This window comes from Carlito syrichta, unplaced genomic scaffold (assembly GCF_000164805.1).
Source record: "Carlito syrichta isolate Samal-C Ts95f unplaced genomic scaffold, Tarsius_syrichta-2.0.1 Scaffold309493, whole genome shotgun sequence".
Taxonomy (NCBI): Eukaryota; Metazoa; Chordata; class Mammalia; order Primates; family Tarsiidae; genus Carlito; species Carlito syrichta.
In genome coordinates this window covers 672,501-693,806 of record NW_007253589.1, presented here as the reverse complement: position 1 = coordinate 693,806, position 21,306 = coordinate 672,501, and the positions used below count along the sequence as shown (strand labels likewise).

General features: G+C 36.0%; 1 protein-coding gene across 1 annotated transcript in view; it reads right to left on the bottom strand.

The window, feature by feature from the left end:
• Positions 1-21,306, bottom strand: part of NME7 (NME/NM23 family member 7) — a gene marked incomplete at its 3' end in the record, with an annotated part of 131,480 nt that overhangs the window by 83,016 nt on the left and 27,158 nt on the right. Inside the window, exons 2-3 of the mRNA XM_008067377.1 lie at positions 13,171-13,278; positions 11,966-12,132 (exon numbers count right to left, since the gene is read on the bottom strand). Of these exons, the coding sequence (XP_008065568.1) occupies positions 11,966-12,132; positions 13,171-13,278 (275 nt within the window). The remainder of the gene's footprint in view (positions 1-11,965; positions 12,133-13,170; positions 13,279-21,306) is intronic.

The following is a 21,306-nucleotide window of genomic DNA, read 5'->3' as shown; positions in this document are numbered from 1 at the left end:
CCTGGAAAGAAAGCAACTGAAAATACAGAACTCAAACAATGAAAAGCCCCCAGAACGAATGGTCTCAAACCACAAACCCAGAGATCAGAATATGAATAGAGGGAATGAATAGAAATGAGGGGAGACAAGGGGAAAGAACAAAGGAGTTGATAACTGAGATGATGGCAATAAAAAATACAGTAAATGAAATAAATAACAAACTGACAAGTGTGGAAAGCAGAATTAACCAAGCAGAAGAAAGAATATCAGAGCTTGAATAGCAAAATGTAGAATTAACACAAACAGTTAAAAACATAGAAAAGAAGTTTCAAAAGACAGAACAAAGTCTCCAGGAGATATGTGGTTATATCAAGGGGCCAAACCTAAGAATAATTGGCATTCCTAAGGCAGATAGAGAAGCAAAGACCACCCTAGAACAAACATTCCATGAAATTATCCAAGAAAACTTCCCTCATTTCATCAGAGACATGACCATTCAAACACAAAAGATTCAGAGAACTCCTGCAAGACATCAAATGAGAAGACTGACTTCTAGTCACATGGTAATTCACCTACACAAAGTAGGTATAAAAGAAAAACTCCTAAGGGCAACAAGACAGAAAGGTCAGACTACTTTTCGGGAAGACCAATTCGAATAGCATCAGACTTATCTACAGAAACATTACAGGCTAGAAGAAACTGAAGTCCAATCTTCAAAGTTCTTGATAAACAACTCCAGTCAAGAATTTCCTGCCCAGATAAGCTAAGTTTCATCAGCAATGGAGAATTAAAATCCTTCCCAGACATTCAATCTCTAAGAGTTTATGCTGCCTCCAGACCAGCTCTATAAGAAACACTTGAGAAAATTTTAAACATAGAAAAAAAAGGAAAAAAAAAAAGAATGACCACACTCTTCCCAAGAATGCAAGAAAAAGATTGAAAACACACAAATACATCAACCTCAAAATTGAAAAACAAATAAACAAACAAACAACAATAAGAACAAACTCTATAAGGCCCTCTTAAGAGAGAGAAACCCTCACATCTCAATAAATAGCCTGAACATGAATGGCGTAAATGCACCACTGAAAAGACACAGAAGGGCAAACTGGATAAAACAAAAACAAAAACATGATGCAACAATATGTTGTCTCCAGGAGGCACATCTCACCAGAAAGGACACTCACAGACTCAAAGTAAAGGAGAGAAAACAAATTTTCAGGTGAATGGAACACAAAAGAAAGCAAGAATTGTGATCTTAATATGAGACAAAGTATCTTTTAAACTATCAAAAGTTTAAAAAGATATGGAAAGTCACTAATGACAAAAGGTTCAATCTGTCAACAAGAAATATCCATCCTAAACATATATGCACCCAACATTGGAGCACCAACCTTTATAAAGCAGCTTCTAGATAAACTAAAAAGGGATATTGACTCTAACACTATCATAGCTGGGAACTTAAATACCCCACTATCAACCCTAGATAGAACATTGAGGCAAAAAATCAACACGGAGATCCAGAAACTCAACTTGACACTTGACCAAATGGACTTAATAGATACCTACAGGACACTTCACCCAACAACCATGGAATATACCTTCTACTCATCATCACATGGAATGTACTCCAAGATTGGTCACATTCTTGGTCATAAATCAAACATAAACAAATTTCATAAGATTGAAATACTGTCATGCACCTTCTCAGACCAGTGGAATAAAAGTAAACATCAACACCAACAAAGCTACCCTAAAACCAACAAAGACATGGACACTAAACAGCATGATGCTGAACAACTCCTGGGTCAACATAGAAATCAAAGCAGAAATTAAAAGATTTCTGGAAACAAATGCAAATAAATAAATATCTTACCAAAACCTCTGGAATGTCATTAAAACAGTACTGAGAGGGGAATTCATATCTTTACAAACAAATATAAAGAAAATGGAAAGCTCACAAGTTAACAGCCTAACAAATCACCTATGGGAGCTAGAAAGACAATACCATCAAAACTTCAGAAAAAGAATCCAGATCACCAAAGTAAAAGTCCAAACACAGGACATAGAAGACAAAAATATAATAGAAAAAAAATCAACCGAACAAGGAGCTGGTTCTTTGAAAGAATAAAAAAGATTGACAAACCCCTAGCCAGATTGACCAAGAAAAAGAGAGAAAAAGCCTAAATAATTACAATCAGAAATGCCAAAGATCAAATCACATCAAACCCTGAAGAAATACAAAAAAATTATCAGAGATTACTATGTACATCTATATGAAAACAAACTCAAAAACCTAAACGGAAAGGAGGACTTTTTGACATCACACAACTGTCATTTGCATGTTGATTTTGTACCCTGAGACTTTGCCAAAGTTCTTTATCAGTGCAAGAAGGTTTTTGATGGATACTCTTGGATTTTCTAGGTATAGAATCATATTATCAGCAAAGAGGGATGACTTGACTTCCTCCTTTCCTATTTGGATACCTCAAATTGACAAGCTCCTGCAAAGCAAAAGAAACCATCATGAGAGCAAGGAGACAGAATGGAAAAAAATGTTTGCCAACCTTATATCTGATAAAGGCCTAATATCTAGGATCTTCAAGGAACTCAAACATGCCAAAAAGAAAAAGACAAACAGCCCTATTAAGAAGTAGGCAAAAGATATGAATAGACACTTCTCAAAAGAAGACATACAAGCAGCCAACAGATACATGAAGAAATGCTCAGTCTCACTAATCATCAAAGAAATGCAAATTAAAACTACACTGAGAAACCACCTAACTCCAGTCAGGATGGCCATCATCAATAACTCAAACAACAGATGCTAAAGAGGATGCAGGGAAAAGGGAACACTTCTACCCTGTTAGGGGAGTGTAAACTAGTACAACCTCTGTGGAAAACAGTGTGGTGATTCCTAAAAGATCTAAAAATCGACATTCCATGACCCAGCAATCCCCATTCTGGGAATATACCCGGAGGAATTGAAATCAGTCTATGAAAAAGATACCTGCACACACGTTTATTGCAGCATTATTCACAATAACAAAAACATGGAACCAACCATGCTGCCCATCAAAACTGAATTGGATTTTTAAAATGTGATACATATACACAATGGAATATTATCAGCCATAAAGAAGGACAAAATTATGAACTACATGGCGCCTTGGATGGATTTAGAGTCTATAAGGCTCAGTGATGTATTACAGAAACAAAGAACTGAGTACCACATTTTCTCACTCATAAGCAAACCCTGAATAATTATCATAATATTTAAAGAAAGGGATTGGCAGTAGTGGGAAGCTGCCAGGGGAAAGAGGCACACTTCTTCAGTAAGGGTACCTGATCTTAAACCATGTGAAATGGGGACCAAAGTAAGGCCCCAACTTTACTTGTACCTGTACAATGGCCATTTGTATACTTAACCCTGAAGAGTACCCATCTTTAAAATAAAAATTTAAAAATAAAAAATAAAAATTAAGTACCAAACTTGGGAAAAAGATGTTTAGACAAAAACCACTAAAATTGTAATTTTTAATATGCCAAAATTAAAATGCATGGGCATTTAAAATTTCTATTATTTAGAATACATTTTATACAAAGGATTAATCTCCAAAAAGCTGCATTAAACATATTATGAGTTTGGGCTTTGGTCTCTGAGACTCTAACATATGTATGCTTTGCAGTCAGTTCAGCATTGCTTTGAAAATAATTATAAATTCCTCTATTGACTCTTTATTCATAGCATGGGTGATACACAAAGAACCAAATGTCTTCTTATCCAACCATGTATATGAATAGGTAACACCATGCTAACTTTTCAAATCATGCTTTCTTCCAAGAAGCTATATCAGATCTATGCATTTTTTCCTCTGAAGTCTCAGAATAAAAATTTGGACATGAAGATCACCTGAGTGTTCTTATTTTACAGATGAGGAAACTAGATCTAGAGAGGAAACATGCCAAAGGTCGCACAGCTGGTCAGTACCATCTCCAGGACAAAACACCTAGCTCACCAGACTCGCAGATCTGTGCTTCTTTCACATCACAAATAATGTTACTACAAATATTATTACAAGGGGGTATTAACACCAAATCCTCAAGAATAATATTTACAAGTGCAAGATATAAACCAGATTAGTTGGTATAGTTCAGTTTCTACGATAAAGACTTGCTGCCACTTTTTCTTTGGTACTTCCAATGGTTCTGGCAACACTGGCATTTATTCAAGAAATCCAAAAAAGGGGACCAATTAGTTTTCTCATAGTAGGATTTTTTTCACCAGTAAGACAAACATAGCTAACGAGAAGAAAATTGGATAGTAACTATCAACCTAGAAGTCTGTACTTAGCAACAGCATCGTTAAAGAAACAGGGTGAAATAAGAAAACATTTACAGATTTTTAAAAAAATCAACAACAGGTAGTTTACAAAGAAGAGATAAAGGATAACATTCAAAAAGAGACATCATTCCAAAGGGACAGTGTGATATGCAACAGGAACTGATGAATAAAAGTATAAGTAAATCTAAGCAAACATTGCTTATCCCAAAAATAAATAAATACATTTTAAAATGTCTAATCTGCAGGTAAAAAGCAATATTCAAAACAACAATAATAACACAACTCTGTAAGATGTACGGGAGAAGATTAGCCCTAAAGTGTCCTAAACTCTGTATTTCCTGGGAGATCAAATTATTATAGAAATGTAAGAGCTTTAAGTTACATATATGGAAAATTTTCAAGGCTATAGTATAGAACTATATAACCTCTAAACCAACGGAGAATACAGCAGGCAGAATAATAACACTCCCAAAGATGTCTATGCCCTAATCTCTAAAATCTATAAATATGTTACTTTACATAACAAAAGGGACTTTGCAGATGTAGTTAAGACAGGTCTCCAGATGATGGCAGTTATTCTGGATTATTCCCATGGGCCCAATCTAATCACACAAGTCCTTAAAATCAGAAAACTTTCCCCAGCTGCAGAGAATCAGAGAGATGTCAAAGTGAAAAGAATTCACGCTGCTATAGCTGGCTTTGAAGATACAGGAAGAGGTCACACACCAAGGTGTGTGGGTGGCCTTAAGAAGATGAAAAGGCAAGAAAATGGATTCTTCCTCAGAGCTTACAGTCTCCAGAAAGGAATGCAGCCCTCCCAACAGCTTGATCTCTGCCTGGCGAGACCTGTGTTGGACTCCTGACACAATGTCAGATAAGTTTGTATAGTGTTAGCAACTGACTCTTTGTGATAATTTGTTAATGCTTCAGCAGAAAACTATACTGAGAAAAAATAAGTGAAAAGAGAAAAACCCTTCAACAAATCCCAAAAAGGCAAGAAGAAGAAAAAATAGAAAAGCAAGAAAATGATAAAAAGTGGAAATATGTGAAAAACACCAATAATCACAGCATACTAACCTTACCAATGAAAATCTAGAGGTTTCTTTTTATTTTTGAAGATGTGGGTTACAATTCAGGTTTAGGTATAAAATTGGTCATTGTACAGATAAAATTTGGGCCTCCCTTCACCTGGTTTGAGATAAGTTACCCTTATTGATGTTATGTGCTCACCCTCTCTCCCCTGGCAGTGTCCTGCTACTGTCAATCCCATTCTTATAGTATTATGTTAAATGTTCAAGGTCTGCTTATGAGTGAGAACATGTGGTACTCAGTTCTTCATTTCTGTGATAGATCACTGAGTATTAAAGACTCTAAAGTCATCCAAGTTGCTGTGAAGTCCATATATTTGTCCTTCTTTATGGCTGCATAATATTCCATTGTGTATATGTACCACATTTTAAAATCCAGTCCAGTTTTGATAGGCAGCATGGTTGGTTCCATGTTTTTGCTATTGTGAACAGTGCTGCAATAAACATACGTGTGCAGGTATCTTTTTTGTAGAATGATTTCAGTTTCCCTAGGTATATTGCCAGTAGAGGATTTGCTGGGTCGTATGGAAGGTCAATTTCTAGTTCTTTTAGAAATCACCACACTGTTTTCCATAGAGGATGAACTACTTTGCATTCCCACCAGCACTGTAAAAGCATTTCCTTTTCTCTGCATCTTCACTAACATATGTTGTTTTCTGTTTTATTAATGATGGCCATTTTTACTGGGGTTATGTGGTTTTGATTTGCATTTCTCTAATGATTAGTGAGGCTGAACATTTTTTTCATGTGTCGGTTGGCTGCCCATGTGTCTTCTTTTGAAAAGTGCCTATTCTTGTCTTTTGTCCATTTTTTAATGGGGCTGTTTGTTTTTTTCCTTTTGACACGTTTGAGTTCCTTGTAGATCCTAGATGTTAGGACTTTGTCAGGTATACGGCTGACAATATCTTTTCCTGGTCTGTGGGTTGTCTCCCTGCTCTCTTAATGGCTTATTTTGCTTTGCAAAAGCTTTTCAGTTTAATGAGGGGCCCACTTGTTAATCTAATCTCTTATGGCATGGACATCTGGGGTTTTGATCAGGAATTGGTTGCCTAGTGCGATTAATATAAGGGTGTCTCCTGTGTTTTCTAAGATTCTTATAGCTTCAAGTTTTATGTTTAGGTCTTTGATACAGAGTTGATGTTTTGTGTATGGTGACAGGTAGGGGTCCTGTTTCAATCTTCTGCATGTGGTCAGTCAGTTTTCCTAGCCAGTTCACTGTGAGGATGAACTATAATAACCTCAGAGTCCAGCACCTGCATAGAAATTTGTTTCTTTCTAGTGCTTCCTCTCCTGTGCTTGATGGGCTGGAAGGCAGGCAGAGGACCCTGGCCAAGAGTGCTCTCAACGTTTTTTCTAAAGTTCCATTTTCCTTTGGGCAGGCCTCAAGTTACAGATCAGCAAAATGAATGGAAAGATTAGGGATAGAAAGAAAACCTCAACCATCCTCAGACATAGCTTTTACCAGAGACCTAAGTAAAATGAATACTTTGTTTTTATGTATATCCATATTCCTATGTCAGTTCTCCCTCAGTTAATAATTTGGAGAATGGAGACTAACTGAGCTTGAGAGACAAGAAGAAGCTGATTTAAATACAAGGAATGTGGAGGATGGAAAAGAGAAATAAGGGAGATTTTTGAAAGAGGCAAGTACATTGATAAGATTAAGTCCCCATCTGTGTGTAGGTTACAATAAAGACGGGACTCAAGGACAGTTCCCAATTTTCTAAGTCTATGATTGCATGAATGTGGGGCTAGTGAACAGAAGTAGCAGTTTTTCAATGAAAGAGAATTTGTTAATATTTAAGTGCCTGTGAGAAATCCACATGGAAAGTTTCAGAAGAAAGTTGAACATATGGTTTTGCAGCTGGGCTGACAATATAAATTTGGAAAGCAACATATGTATAGTTGAAGTCATGGAAGTACATGGAATCCCTTGGGAGAGTAAACAGAATGAGGAAAAAGGGCTGTGGACAGACCCTAGGGACACCAGAAGTCTTTTTGGTTTCTGTCATTTAAGGAGACATCAAAATGACTCTGAGAAGAATTAGAGAGGTAGAGGCAGAAACAAGGAGTGCAGAACCATAGCAACCAGGGGAAGAGATAGGAATCATTTGTAGTGTCCTCTAACTTCATTTATTCCACTTGGGATAGGGAAGGGGAAGAGTGGGTTTTTAGCATTATTAATTTGTAATGTTTTTTAAGTCACTTGCCATTATTATATCCCAATACCTGCTTAAGTACATAGCACTTGAACCCTGAGGCTGCTTCAAAGTCTCAACATAAAACATTCTATAACACTTTTCTCCCAATAAAATTTTTTCAAATATCTATCTTGTGATATTTCCAAATCTTCAAATATAAAAAATGCAGATAGTTCCTATGAATCAAATTCTAATCTCAGGAAATACATGTACATTCATAAGTATTCCCTAAAAAAAACCCTAAATCTAGAAACTATATGAAGTACTATTTCAGTACCTTAAAAAAATTATTATCATTAAGGCATATTTGGGTTAAGCAAATACTTAAAATTATTGGTCGTATTAAAAAACTCAGAAGGTGCCGGGCTCGGTGGCTCAGCCTGTAATCCCATGCTTTGGGAGGCTAAGGTGAGTGGATTGCCTGGGCCCGTGGGTTCGAGACCCGCCTGGGCAACTTGGTAAGACCTCATCTCTACAATAAATCAAAAAAATTAGCCGGTGTGGTGGCATGCGCCTGCAGTTCCAGCTACTTGGAAGGCTGAGGCAGAAGGATCGCTGGAGTCCAGCAGGTCGAGGCTGCAGGGGCCGGGAGCGGTCACTGCATTCCAGTCTGGGCGACAGAGTGAGACTCCACCTCAAAAAAAAAAAATGTTTGTATACCTAACCCTGAATTGTACCCCACATCTTTACAATAAAAATTCTTTAAAAGTAAAAAAATTTAAAAATTTAAAAAAATAAAAAATAAAAAAAATTTTAAAAACTCAGAAGGTAATTTAGGTCAATCTCCCGGCCTCCAGAGAGAGCATTCTTAAGCCATTGCTAAGCATAGGTCCCACCTAAAGAATGGTTTGCTGTCTACTCCCATTTTATTTTAGTACATCTTCATGAGGACAGGGGAATCTACTGTCATTGAGTTTCTGCTGTGATAAAGCCTCAAATAACTTGGACTTAGATCAAAGATTAGGATCAAAGATTACTATACACTGCCCTTATTACTGTTCACCTAACCTAGTGATGATGTCTTTATCCCTTTAATTTGATTAAACTGTTTGCTTTCTGGCTGAGACTCAATAGGAATGAGGATTGCTAAACTTAAGTGTCTGAATACTCAAAATTAATAGGATACTAGCTTTTTTTCATTGAGTTTTACAAACTTCTAACTATATATAAGCTACCAAATATTTTAAGACCTCATATATCACATGTGGAACAGCAGTCTATCATGTAAAAATTCTTCTATCATTCATATATATATACATATAGCTTCATATGAAACTATTTCAGTATTTCTGGTTTGGAGTAATACACTTTTAGGAAGATACAGATTGTTCTATGTCTACCTCTAAACAATAGGCTCATAAAGCATTAATTCATTACTAGGTAATATTAAAGTCAAATACTACAACTCACTGACAACTAATCACCTTTATCCATTAGATTAAAGGATCTTTGTAAAGACAGGATAGAAATGTGAATCAAAGGTCAGATTTCTACAGTCAAAGGGAATTGGAAAGCTGAAGCTGTGAGTTCAGATGAATGATATTAAATTCTGTAGATAATAACCTCCCAATTAGCTGACAGGCTCATGGAGATCAACATTACCCATCCCTCTTACCACAGGTTTTACTCCAGAAAGACTCCAGGAGTTGAATATGTAGTTAGCTCACAAACTTTTCTTGATACTACACAAAACTAAGCACTGGACTAAATTACAATTTATACACAGAAGATGTTTCTGTGGGACCCTGATAAACATATACTTATATTTCCATATGCTTACTTTTTGTTATTTAAATAATACATTTTAAAAAAATAATTGGATTCAAAAAAAGTTTATTTAAATCACCCAAATGGTTGCTGGATTTACTAACCCATGTATAGTTCAGAAAAAAAATCATAAGATAAAATGGTGAAACAATTTAAGTCAGTAAAATATATAACACTGCACGTATTTTCATTAACGATATTTATAATGACCAAATATTTCAAATTTGTCTTCACATTAAAATAGAATTCTTCTGTTCCTCCTGTTTTAAAGTCAGTCTCATTAAATACTACTTGCCAGCATACTAATAAGATGTTTAGTAGAAAGAGAAAACATTTTAGAGCAGAACACAACAGAATCTTGCTGGGTTTCCCTTTACTTTCTAGTTGTGTGTCTGTGATCAAGTTACTTACTCATTCTATAAAATACATTTAATAACATTAAATTCAGACAAATCAAAGTTAAATATATAAATTATAATTGTTATGGCTATTATTTTACTTTGATTAGGTCAGACTGTTAACTCTGATGCACTAATTCACTGATTTTGCTAGTTTAAATTAAAATTTAAAGTAGTGTTGAGCTAAGATGTATATAAAGTACACGTCACAGTGACTGGCATATAGCAGGTGCTCCATAAATAAAAGCTATGTATATGTATTAGATGTCATGAAGGAATTATGATTGGTACTTCCTTAGTCACAAAGACTTTTACCATTAAGCCCTCATAACAATATAACATTACTACTTATTAACTGTCAATTTTTTCCTATTTCATAGTTATTCTGGGAATCATTGGTCTTCCTTTTTTATGAATCACACACCACCCCTCTGACCTGTCACCACGTGTATACTAATACTCACACTGAGCATCAGATCACCTAAAGAATTATAAAGAGCTTGCAAAGAAATGCTAGGGACAGCACAGAAAGAGATGCCATATTATGATGAGGGACTCAGATGTTAGGTAATCAACTCATGATGTAAGTGGCAGATCTCAAAAATTATTTTGATTTTTTTTCCCATTGAATTAGTTTTTGGAACTTTTCATACACATGCCTTAACTGCCACCAATGATTTCTATTTTTAATTACAGTAACAATCATGCTGCAGATTCAAAAAAAGTCTCCCAAAACCATATTAAATATAAACCACAGAAATCAGATCCAGGAAAGAAGACAAAGAAATTAAAATTTCATTTTAAGTATAATAATTCTAGACTCAGAAAGTTGAAACTCATAAATGTAAAGATTGAAAATTAAAACATCACTTTGGAATACTGAAAATTGATAACTGATATCCAGAAGAAAACATTATCAAAAGCCCTTGGGTTTTTTTTTTTGGTTTTTTTTTTTGAGTTGCAATTTCACTCTTGTCATCCAGGCTGTAGTACAGTGGTGTGCTCACACCACCACAGCCTGGACCTGCTGGGCTCAGGTGGTCCTTCCACCTAAGCCTTCCAAGTAGCTGGAACCACAGGTATGTGGCACTACACTCAGATAATTTTTTGATTCATTGTAGAGACGAGGTCTCACCAAGTGGCCCAGGCCAGTCTTGAACCCCTGGGCTCAGGCAATCTGCTTGCTTCTGCCTCCCACAGTGCTGGGATTACAGGTGTGAGCCACTGCACCTGGCCTCAAAAGTCCCTGATTTCTAAAGTCAAATAAAAATTAGACTGCATCTCCAACTTTTGTCTCTCTTAAAATCAAAACTGAGAGAAAGTCAGAATGACGAATGCAGCTTTGACAAACAAAAGGGAGAGAAATAGACATATGTTGTGTACTTGTGAAGACACATGCTATGTACTTGCAATGGGAGAGAGAGAGAAATAGACACACGTTGTGTACTTGTGAAGACACACGATGTGTACTTGCAATGGGAGAGAGAGAGGAAGGCAGGGATGCCAGCCACTGAGAAACTCTTCCTCCAGAAATACTGTACCTCCAGACATTTCCACTGAGGTAAACTCATTCATTCATTCATTTAACAAATTTTTGTGGGCTACACCCTGTGAATAACTACTGTTTGAGTTATCACTACAACAGTTTTTAGGGATAAAGTTGTGAACAAGACAGATCGATCTCCCTGTATCACAATTTCTTTATATATCTTTTTTTCTTTTTATAAAGCTTGTATTGTCTTTCTTCATCAGTCAACAATTTATTGGACACATAACTGTAAATAAAGCTCAAGAATTGAAAACATTAGTTACAAACAATCTAGACAAAAACTTGCTTTTCAACTAGATCAAAAGTCATCATTTGAGAGCAGGGAGAAAATGGAAAAAGGAAAGAGTAGAAAATAAACTTTAAAACATTATTCATTAATTCATTCAGTTAATACAGACAGGGTGTTTGCAATGTGGGAGGACATGTGCTAAGTGCTACAGGAAATATAAAATGAATGAAGACAGAATGAAGACATATACAATTATGATATTATTCATTAACAACTGAAAAAAAGACAGAATGAGGGCAATCGCTTTCCAGGTCCTGTCCATTCTTCTACGGTTAAATCCCCTCACCTTGATTCAAACTGACTTTAGGCCCACAAGGAATGACAAAAGATGATGAAACTGTTGTCTTACTTTTCTTTCCTGCTGCCCAGTTGGCGAGCTGTATACTGATCACCATAGTCAATTAATACCAATTGTCGAGAAAAAACATTCACTTTGTTGCCTATATATAAATCTTCCAAGCGCAGGCTATCATATTTGGTCCTCTTTAAAAAGGTGCGATGATTCTTTACATCATGCTACAATAAAAAACAATACAATTTTAAAAATCAGTAAGAATGTCCATCTTATTATAAGGCAGAAATAGTTCTTAACTCTGTCCTATCAGAGATAGGTTGCATTCTGTTTCTTTTTTGCTACAGATACTAATTATAATTTTTAACATATTTCCTAATCTAATCCAGTAATAACATAAAAGCTTATTACAAAATTAATACTTTTAAAAACCCTGAATAGAAAGATTTATTACCAAATCATTTCAGCAAATTAGTGCCTATGGAATCCCAAAGAAAGTTAGTTATATGCCCCAATTTTTCTTTCTTGCATACACAAAATCTCAATACCAAATAGACCCATTTGTTAAAGGTGTTGCCAATGAAGGGAGACAAAAAAAAAAAAACACAACAGAATTCAATCCTCTTCAATTTGACTTTCTGTAACAATAACAGCTTTCAATAACAGTGACAAATTTATGACCATGCTAATCTGTATCTATAGCCACTTATCAATTACTGCTTAATCCAAACATGAATAATCCCACTTCATCTTTCTAACCAAAAAATATTCCTATTCTTGACATTAAAAAAAAGACAGAGCTGGGCTCAGTGGCTCAGCCTGTAATCCCGCGCCTTTGGGAGGCTGAGGTGAGTGGATTGCCTGAGCCCGCGGGTTTGAGACCCACCTGGGCAGGTAAGACCTCATCTCTACAATAAATCAAAAAATCAGCCGAGTGTGGTAGCGCACGCCTGTAATTCCGGCTACTTGGAAGGCTGAGGTGGAAGGATCGCTGGAGCCCAGCAGGTCAAGGCTGTGGTGGCCGGGAGCGGCCACTGCACTCCAGTCTGGGCGACAGAGTGAGACTCCAACTCAAAAACAAACAAACAAACAAAAAAAGACAAAGTTATCTTCTCAGATTGAAATTATAATGAATACCAAAGAAGAGAATTCTCATATATAAAAATGAATTTTAAAGCAATTCTACAAAAGGCAATCTTATTTCTCTCCCTGTCCCACATTCACCCCTGTGCCAACATCCAAACAAAGAAAGGCTTATTTACCATTTCAACAGATCCATCCCCTGGATAAAATAAAAGTTCATAACGTCGGAGAAGTGAAGCATTTGGGTCATACCACTCTGCAATGAAAACGAATCTTTCACTATGATTCTGCAAAGAAAGGCATATAAAAAATAAGCACCTTTGTATAAATGATACAAAATGAAAGCAAGAATTACCAAATGTTTGCAAGAAACAAATTTGCCACTATCATTAACACTGATTTCTTCTACTAAAAGCAGTTATCAATACACCCTCAAAAATATTTCCTTTTAACTTCCCATTAAATATCCTTAGATATTGCAAAGATGAGATAACTTATGACTTGCTTAATATCTCACAGCCATTCAATTATCCTGAGTAAATTAACATTTTAAAAAACAAGAGCTCCTGATCTGACTATTGTAACAATCCAAAGTCATTCGGAAAGCTGGTTTACATACAAAGACTACCAATAAACCAATATGTGAAAAAATTTCTGAGAGGCTAGCTTTCAATTACATAAAGTTTAAACTTTCCAAAACGTAAGAATCTAGCAGTAGTAGAATATTGTTGTCACTAAAATTATGGTAAACAACCTTTCTCTCCTTAGTAATTTCCTATGATAATATCTTTCTATGGAAATAGTAGGAAGAAGTGTTAGTCTAAGACCTCTGAGAAACAAGTGCCAAGACAGGATTGAACATGCAAGAATTTCATTTTTAAAATTCCTAAAATAGAAAATGGGGAGGGAGCCAATAAAGACTAGGAAATCTGATGGACCACAATGCAAATCTGACCCTGAGTGGAGGAGAGATGCCAGGTTAGGCGGAATTGTCCCAGATTGCTAGGCTAAGGAGGGGCCAGCATCAGGGAGTGCTAGAGCCAAGTGTCCCCCATAGAGGGGCCAGCTTGGCAACCCTGCTGCCCTCAGTCCACGGCTAGAAGCAGCCCTTGGGAAGCAAGTCCTAAGCATACAGGCAGCAGTGAATTTCGGAGTACAACAGTTGAGGCCCTTGATCATTTACGCTTCCTATAGTCGTAGTATCTGTGAGGTGCTTTCTTAAGGTTACCACAGAGAATACATTAAAAAAAATAAGTCCAAGATTAATCCTTTTTCCTCGACTCCAAGTATAAACTGTATTCAAACTTGATTTAAACCTAACTTTCTTATTTACCTGTACAGTAAAAACACTGGTTACTTCCCAGAGTTAAAAGATAATCTAGGGACATAACAGTGGTACATCTGGACTTGACACAAAATGTTCCATTCAGGTTGATCTTTCAATTACCTGACACACATGCACACACCTCCCAGACCACAGTCACCTGTGGAATTTTTAAAATTTAACTTTTCAGCTTTGTGCAGTCAAGTCTAGCAAATAACTTGATTCCTCTTTTTTTATTTTTTTAAGTGATGTCAAGGCTGTTATCATTGTGTTTGAACGCTTCATTTTATGGATAAAGAAACTGAGTTCCAGAGAATATAAATATAAGGTTACAGAACTAATTAGTAACTACACTTCCCATGGCTCAGATCTTTCCATATCACCAGTCTTTCAGAGCCAGTTCGATTAGGAGAAACTAACACTTTAGTAGCTCACAGGGACACCTAGAGGTTTTTGCCACAGATGTCCTGATGACAGTGCCACGGCTTGAGTATTACAGGGACAATCATTCATCCCCTCTTCATTGAAGAGTTCATTTTCTCTCAGAAGTACTTTATGAAGAAAATTTAAAGATTACACTGCATCAAAAGAGACTGTTTCTTAAAGAAGCCAATTCATACATAATAAAAGAGTTGATCTCTCACATATAATCACACTTTGTTCCAGAAACCTTGAAAGACAAAGTGGTGCTATTATACTCAGAAGTCTTAAAGTTGAGAGAGAAAGAGAGAAAAAGAGAGAGAGAGAGAGAGAGAGAACCTTCCTAGAGCAGCAGTCTTACTCAATGGTAAGTAATGTAAACATTTTTTACATTATAGCATACATGTATTGAATAGAATGTAAAATACATATAAATTTTAAGGTAAGATAGGTGATTTTTAAGGAAATTTCAACCAATGTTGTAATCTCAGGTGACATGATATCTGATAACCAAGCCTTTGGAGAGCTGCATCACACTTCTTTCTGCAGCTGAGTAAAGGAAGGCCCAGCTCTATGGTGAATCATGTGAAACTAACAATCTTTCCCATGCACGTGTATTGTTTTTTAAATCTAATCCTTCAGTTCAAGAGTAAGTTTAACTAAGCCTATGTCATCAAGTGTAACTGTATCTTGGCCTCATACATGTCAATATTATGATCAGAAAGCCATTCCACTCCTGATGGCACTATGACAATCAACCAACAAATACCAATGGGGCCTGGCACCACCAGTGCTGTGAGCATGCCAAACCAAAAGTCTGCTCTGCTGCTATGGTAGCTATCGCTTGCTGGCAGACTACAGCAAGTGACATGACCCTGAAATGTGCTGTTTAAAAAGAAGATCCAGGAAGTCACAAAGTGTTTTCATTGGGAGCTGGGAAGCAATGTCTAAGAACACAGGATCAACAGTCAGGCAGACCTGGGCTTTGTGACGCTGGAGAAGATACTTAACCTCTCTAAGCCTGTTTCCCCATCTGTAAAATGGGAATAGTAAGTGTACTTTCCTTGGAAGGTAGTTATGAGTATAAATGATGAAGTGTACCTGAAGCACATCGGATTTCTGTTGCCTATGCTTCCCATAGATGGTGGCTTATGGGTCTACCTGTGACTTCAGAGCTACACAGCCACACTCACCTCCCTCACTGTTCTTTTTCCGATATATAGGTAGAGCCTCTCTTGATTTGTGATGATGTAGCCTCAGCTGCAATTAAACCTAGGTAAATCACTTTTTAAAGGTCTGCAGAAAAAAATCAGAATGAAGGAAAAAGGAGTTTGTGATAGAAAAATAGAAATGTGACTAAAATTGTAAGAATAAAAAGAAAAACCATTGAATAAATATGGCTATTTACATAATAAATATATTTGTAAATGAATGTAATAAATCAGAGTCAGAGTATAATTCTTGCTTTCTGGGGAGTTCAGATAGTTATGAACCTGTTTTTAATCAATAAAAAATAGAGTAACGATTTTCTTTTCAAATTTTACAACACTATCTGTTACATATTCATCATTAGTTATATAATTCAAACTCCTCAAAGGAAAGGTATCAGGGAAAAAAAATCTTAAATGATATAAATCAACAAGAAATTAACGTTGTAAATTGTAGACATGAGAAAATTGGTTTGCTTTGGCTTATCACAGAAACCAAATATGTAAAAGAAAATAATAACAAAGCACTCACATGCATATAGTTAATATAATAAAGTCACATTAGATATTATACTTATTAGCAGTCCACATATTTAAATGAACAGGTATCATACTTTACCATTTTTCACTCTAAGATACAAAATTAACGATAAGGCTAGGTTTCCAGAACCAAGAAGGAATCTAAATATCTTTATGAATGTTTATGAAGTAACAGTAAAATCTGAAGAACCTGTCTCCAATTCCACAAAGCAAAGCAGGAATGTTTTGTATTTTATTTAAAAGGGATAATGTACAAATGAGAAAGCATTTCAATTCAATGCTTCTCTGGTATCACAAATAAGGCACAGAAAATTGTTTTCAATAAGTTATCTAAATCTCCATTTAATGACTCACAAGTGAAATAAAATGTCTGTTTAAGGAATCTTTGCAAGTAAATTTTTGTTTTTTTACGTTATTTTTGACAGTGATAAGCCTAGGGGAAAGGCAGGAAAAATTGAAAAGCATATTCATTATCCAACCTCACATCTTTTATAAATTCAGAAGAAACAAAATAAAATATTAATATGGAAAGAAAGTGCTCCCCTCAACTTAAAAGCACCTGGGGTGATGGGTGAGTTCATGTGTGTATGCACATTTGTGTGCATATTAAGCAAAGATGAATATTTCTAAATAATACATAGTAAAAGTACAAAATTAGTGGTTTTTACTAATAAATTACAAGGTTTCTAAAAAGGGCTTTTATAATAAATTGCTCCAGTTTATTTTAACAAGCAAAAGTCCCTTACCCTCTTCCAGGGATCTTGAACCCTGGTAAGGCCTCAAGAGGGTGTGCGAAAGTTAAGACAAAGTTAAGATTCAGCATATAGTGACAGAAATATCATCACCTTTAAGGATCAAACACAATACTTAATAAGAAAAAATAGAAGGAAGAAAGGCAGGCAGTGCCATTTAAACTATCATTAGCTTTCATGAATCAGTGAGATCCACTGTTTACATCTGGTTGCTTGTACTTATGACTTTCTTAGTGTTCTCTAAGCTGTTAGTTTTAGTTAATCTTTACAAATCTTATTTGCCTCTCACAATAGTTAGAACCAACTACTGAATTAGGCAGGTGGGAAGGGAAAAGGAGATAAGCTTTAATTCACCAGTATGTCAGGTGAATTTAATACAGATTTCAGTTAATCCTGACAACCAACCTGTAATGGAGGTACATGGTAATGGCCTATTTCACCAATGGGAAAACAGAGGTTCAGAGAGGTTATCTGTCCAGATACTACATAGATAAACAGCTGGTCAGAACTAGAGTTGGGGTTTAAACAAAAGTATGCCTGATGCCAAAAGTCAAAGCCCGTTTCCAATACCAAAAGCACTGAATCAAGAAGACAAAAGATCAAAATCAAGAGTTCTGGACCAATCAAAAGAGCAATGGGGAAGAGAGCCAGGGAAAAAGGTGGCTTGTCAGTAAGGTACACTTGAGCAGAAAAGCAGATAGAGACAATAAGAAATCAGAGGAGGTCAATTACAGTGGGAAATCACTTTGGCCTCAATCCCAGATAGAATAGTTCAGCAAGATTACTGAAGCCCTCTTTAAATGCTTCTAGCAGTTTCATTTAAAATGTACTACAAGAGATCGGAGAAGGAGTTACCCAGAGTCAACACAAGATTATAAGGACCTAGATAATTAAAATCAGTTCATGGAATAGAAAGACATACAAAGAAGAGGGGAGAAAAATGCAGTGGCAACAGTAACGTGATTTGGTGGCATGGGTTCAAAAACACTGGCCGGCACGATTCCAGCACTATGGGAGGCATAGGCATGAGGATTGCTTGAGCCCAGGAGTTTGAGACCAACCTGGACAACACAGTGAGTCCTCATCGCTGCAAAAAAAATTAAAAATAAAAAATAGACAGGGTGGCACCAGCCTGTGGTTTCAGCTACTTGGAAGCCTGAGGGGGCAGGATCACAGAAGCCCAGGAAGTCAAGGCTGCAGTTAGCTGTGATCGTGCCAGCCTGGATGATAGAGTGAGACCCCAACTCCAAAAACAAAACAAAACAAAAAAACCCACAGTAGATTCTGAAAATGGCTTTATTTCACCTTCATTATTTTAAAAGGTATTTTTGCTGATTATAGAATTCTATGTTATAGCACTAATAGTTTTCAGCAATGCATCTTAAAGAATAATACTTTGGATTCCTCTACCACAAAACAGTGATTAAAAGACTATTCCAAGTTGCTTCAATTTTTCAAATAAATGCATTTTTAAATATTTGATCACATTATTTACCAATACTCTATTACATTTTTAAAACAGTACTATACTTCCAATTTCTAAAAATGCAAAAGATGAAATTTTCAAAAAGCTACTACTTGAGTATTTTACACTTACAGAACTGCAAGAGTCATTGTTGAAAGAGAAATACTGAGAGCCATTTATGTATAAAACTGCATATTGAACAAAAGGGTAAGAATTGAAAACATTGACAAAGTTGAATAAAACTGTTAAAGGAGCTTAGAACTAATTGAGAAAAGACTCATAGATAATAAAAATCACAGGCAGTACATACAATTTAAGAACAGTTACTTATGATTATATCATTTATTTTTTATATGTTCAAGTCTATTATAATTGCGACTTCAAACTTTTGACTATTACAGTAATAACTTCACATCATGACCCAAAGCACATATACATGTAAATATAGTAATGAAGAACTCAGTAATATATATCCTTACTATGTGCTGTGCACTAAGATATTTTCTATGCTAGTTTATTCTGTCATTTTATGAATACAGATGGAGACCCACAAAACTGACTTCATGGCCTACACATAAGGCCAAGCCTCTAGAAAGCACTGCATTACCACCCACCCTCTCCCTCCATATTCTTTCCTTCATTCTGATTCACCCCTCCCACCAAAAATGGTTTGCTTTATTGAACCAAGCACCATATCAGTCACTAAAAAAAAAAATTTTGCCAAATTCAAAACAGACTACAATTGAAAACAATTGTGCAAAGAGCTGGAAAAAAAATCACTTGAGGGATATTTTAATTCATCTTGGCTACTGACTCATTCTTACAAAGACGGTAGCTAGGTGACTGCTACGATCTTAATGTTTATGTCTCTCCAAAATTCAAATGTTGAAAAACTAATCACCAATGTGAGGGTATTAGGAGGTAGGGACTTTGGGAGATGATTATTAGGATGTAGAGACATTAGGGACCTTTGTTTGTTTTTCTATACTTTGAGTTGGGGTCCCACTCTGTTGCCCGGGCTGGAGTACAATGGCACAATCATGGCTCACCACAGCCTTGACCTCCTGGGCTCAGGCAATTCTTCCACCACAGCCTCCCAAGTAGCTGAGACTATGGGTATGCTCCACCATGCCTAACTCCTTTTTTTTTTTTTTTTTTTTAATTTTGTACTAACAAGGTCTCGCTATTTTGCCCAGACTGGTCTCAAACTCCTGAGCTCAAGTAATCCTCCTGCCTTGGCCTCCCGAAGTGCTGAGATCACAGGTGTAAGTCACCACACCCCACCCACTGGGGGACTTTGAATGAGGTTAGTACCCTTAAAAGAAAAAAACAAAAACCCAGAGAGCTGTCCTGCCCCTTCTGCCATATGAATACACAGTGAGAAGTTACCATCTATGAAGAAGTCAATGGGCCCTCACCAATAACCAAATCTACCAGCACCTTGATCTTGGACTTACCAGTCTCCAAAACGCTGAGAAATAATTTTCTGTCATTTATAAGTTACCCAGTTTATCATATGCTGCCATAGCAACCAGAACAGAATAAGAAAGTACCTCAAAAGGAAGAGAAGTGTATGATTCTGAGTGCAATGAGGAGATGAGCACAAGAGCTTCTCAATTAATTATGAGTTTGTATGGAAACACCTGTGGTGCTATTGGGTCAGAGCTGTGTGTGGGACAATCATGCTGCTCAAGATTCTCATAGAAAGATAAAGCAAAAAAGTACTGTTTCTGAAATTACTTATCTAAAACCCAGTCCAATGAAAGAGCCAATATGACACTTCACTAGAATCAAGCTGTTATATGCTAGCCAACCAGTCACTTCTACAGAACTAATATAATAACTTAACATCACATTTCAAAAGTATATTACTTGAATATTTATTAGTATATATTATTTGAACCTATAAGTCATAACACCATTTACAAGTTTTTATTTCTTTCATCAAGCAATGAAGCCCTTGGTGAATTTTTTTAAAATTAAATTTGCTGCAAGCTTTGTTAGTATACTTTCCTACTTGCCTAAGAATTGAGAGTGACTCTGTGCAGATCTCTCGTTTCCTATGGCATGTCACAATTCAGTCATCTACAAATCAATACAAGCTAACAAGAATAGTCTCATTACTATTTAAAAAGATAATATGATAGACTGTAAGGAACTAGGATATCTTGGCTGAACTTTTAAAATACTATCTCTAGGGCAACATCTTTCAAGTCCCCTTCCACTGTGGGAGCTTTTCTGTCTTCTTAATAAACCCTACTTTCAGATAAATAAATAAATAAATACTAAAATAAAATATTAGCTCTCCTCATAGCTGGACAGCAGTAAACAACCGCCACTGTACTTCAGTTGATTACTTGATACAGACAAACATTTAAGGGCTAATCAACTGTGAAACCATTTACACAGTTCATCTTATTCTAGTCCTTCTATCTTCATCCTCTATCCTATTCTTCCAAATTTTAAAGTATTCAATTTTGACACAAACTAAAATGTCTTTAATTGAATCCTTTGTTTATTGAGCAAAAGCTATAGGGGGAAAAGAAAGAACAAAATCTATCTCACATGGATTTGCCAAAATAAAAGCTCATTAAGAAAATGGTGGG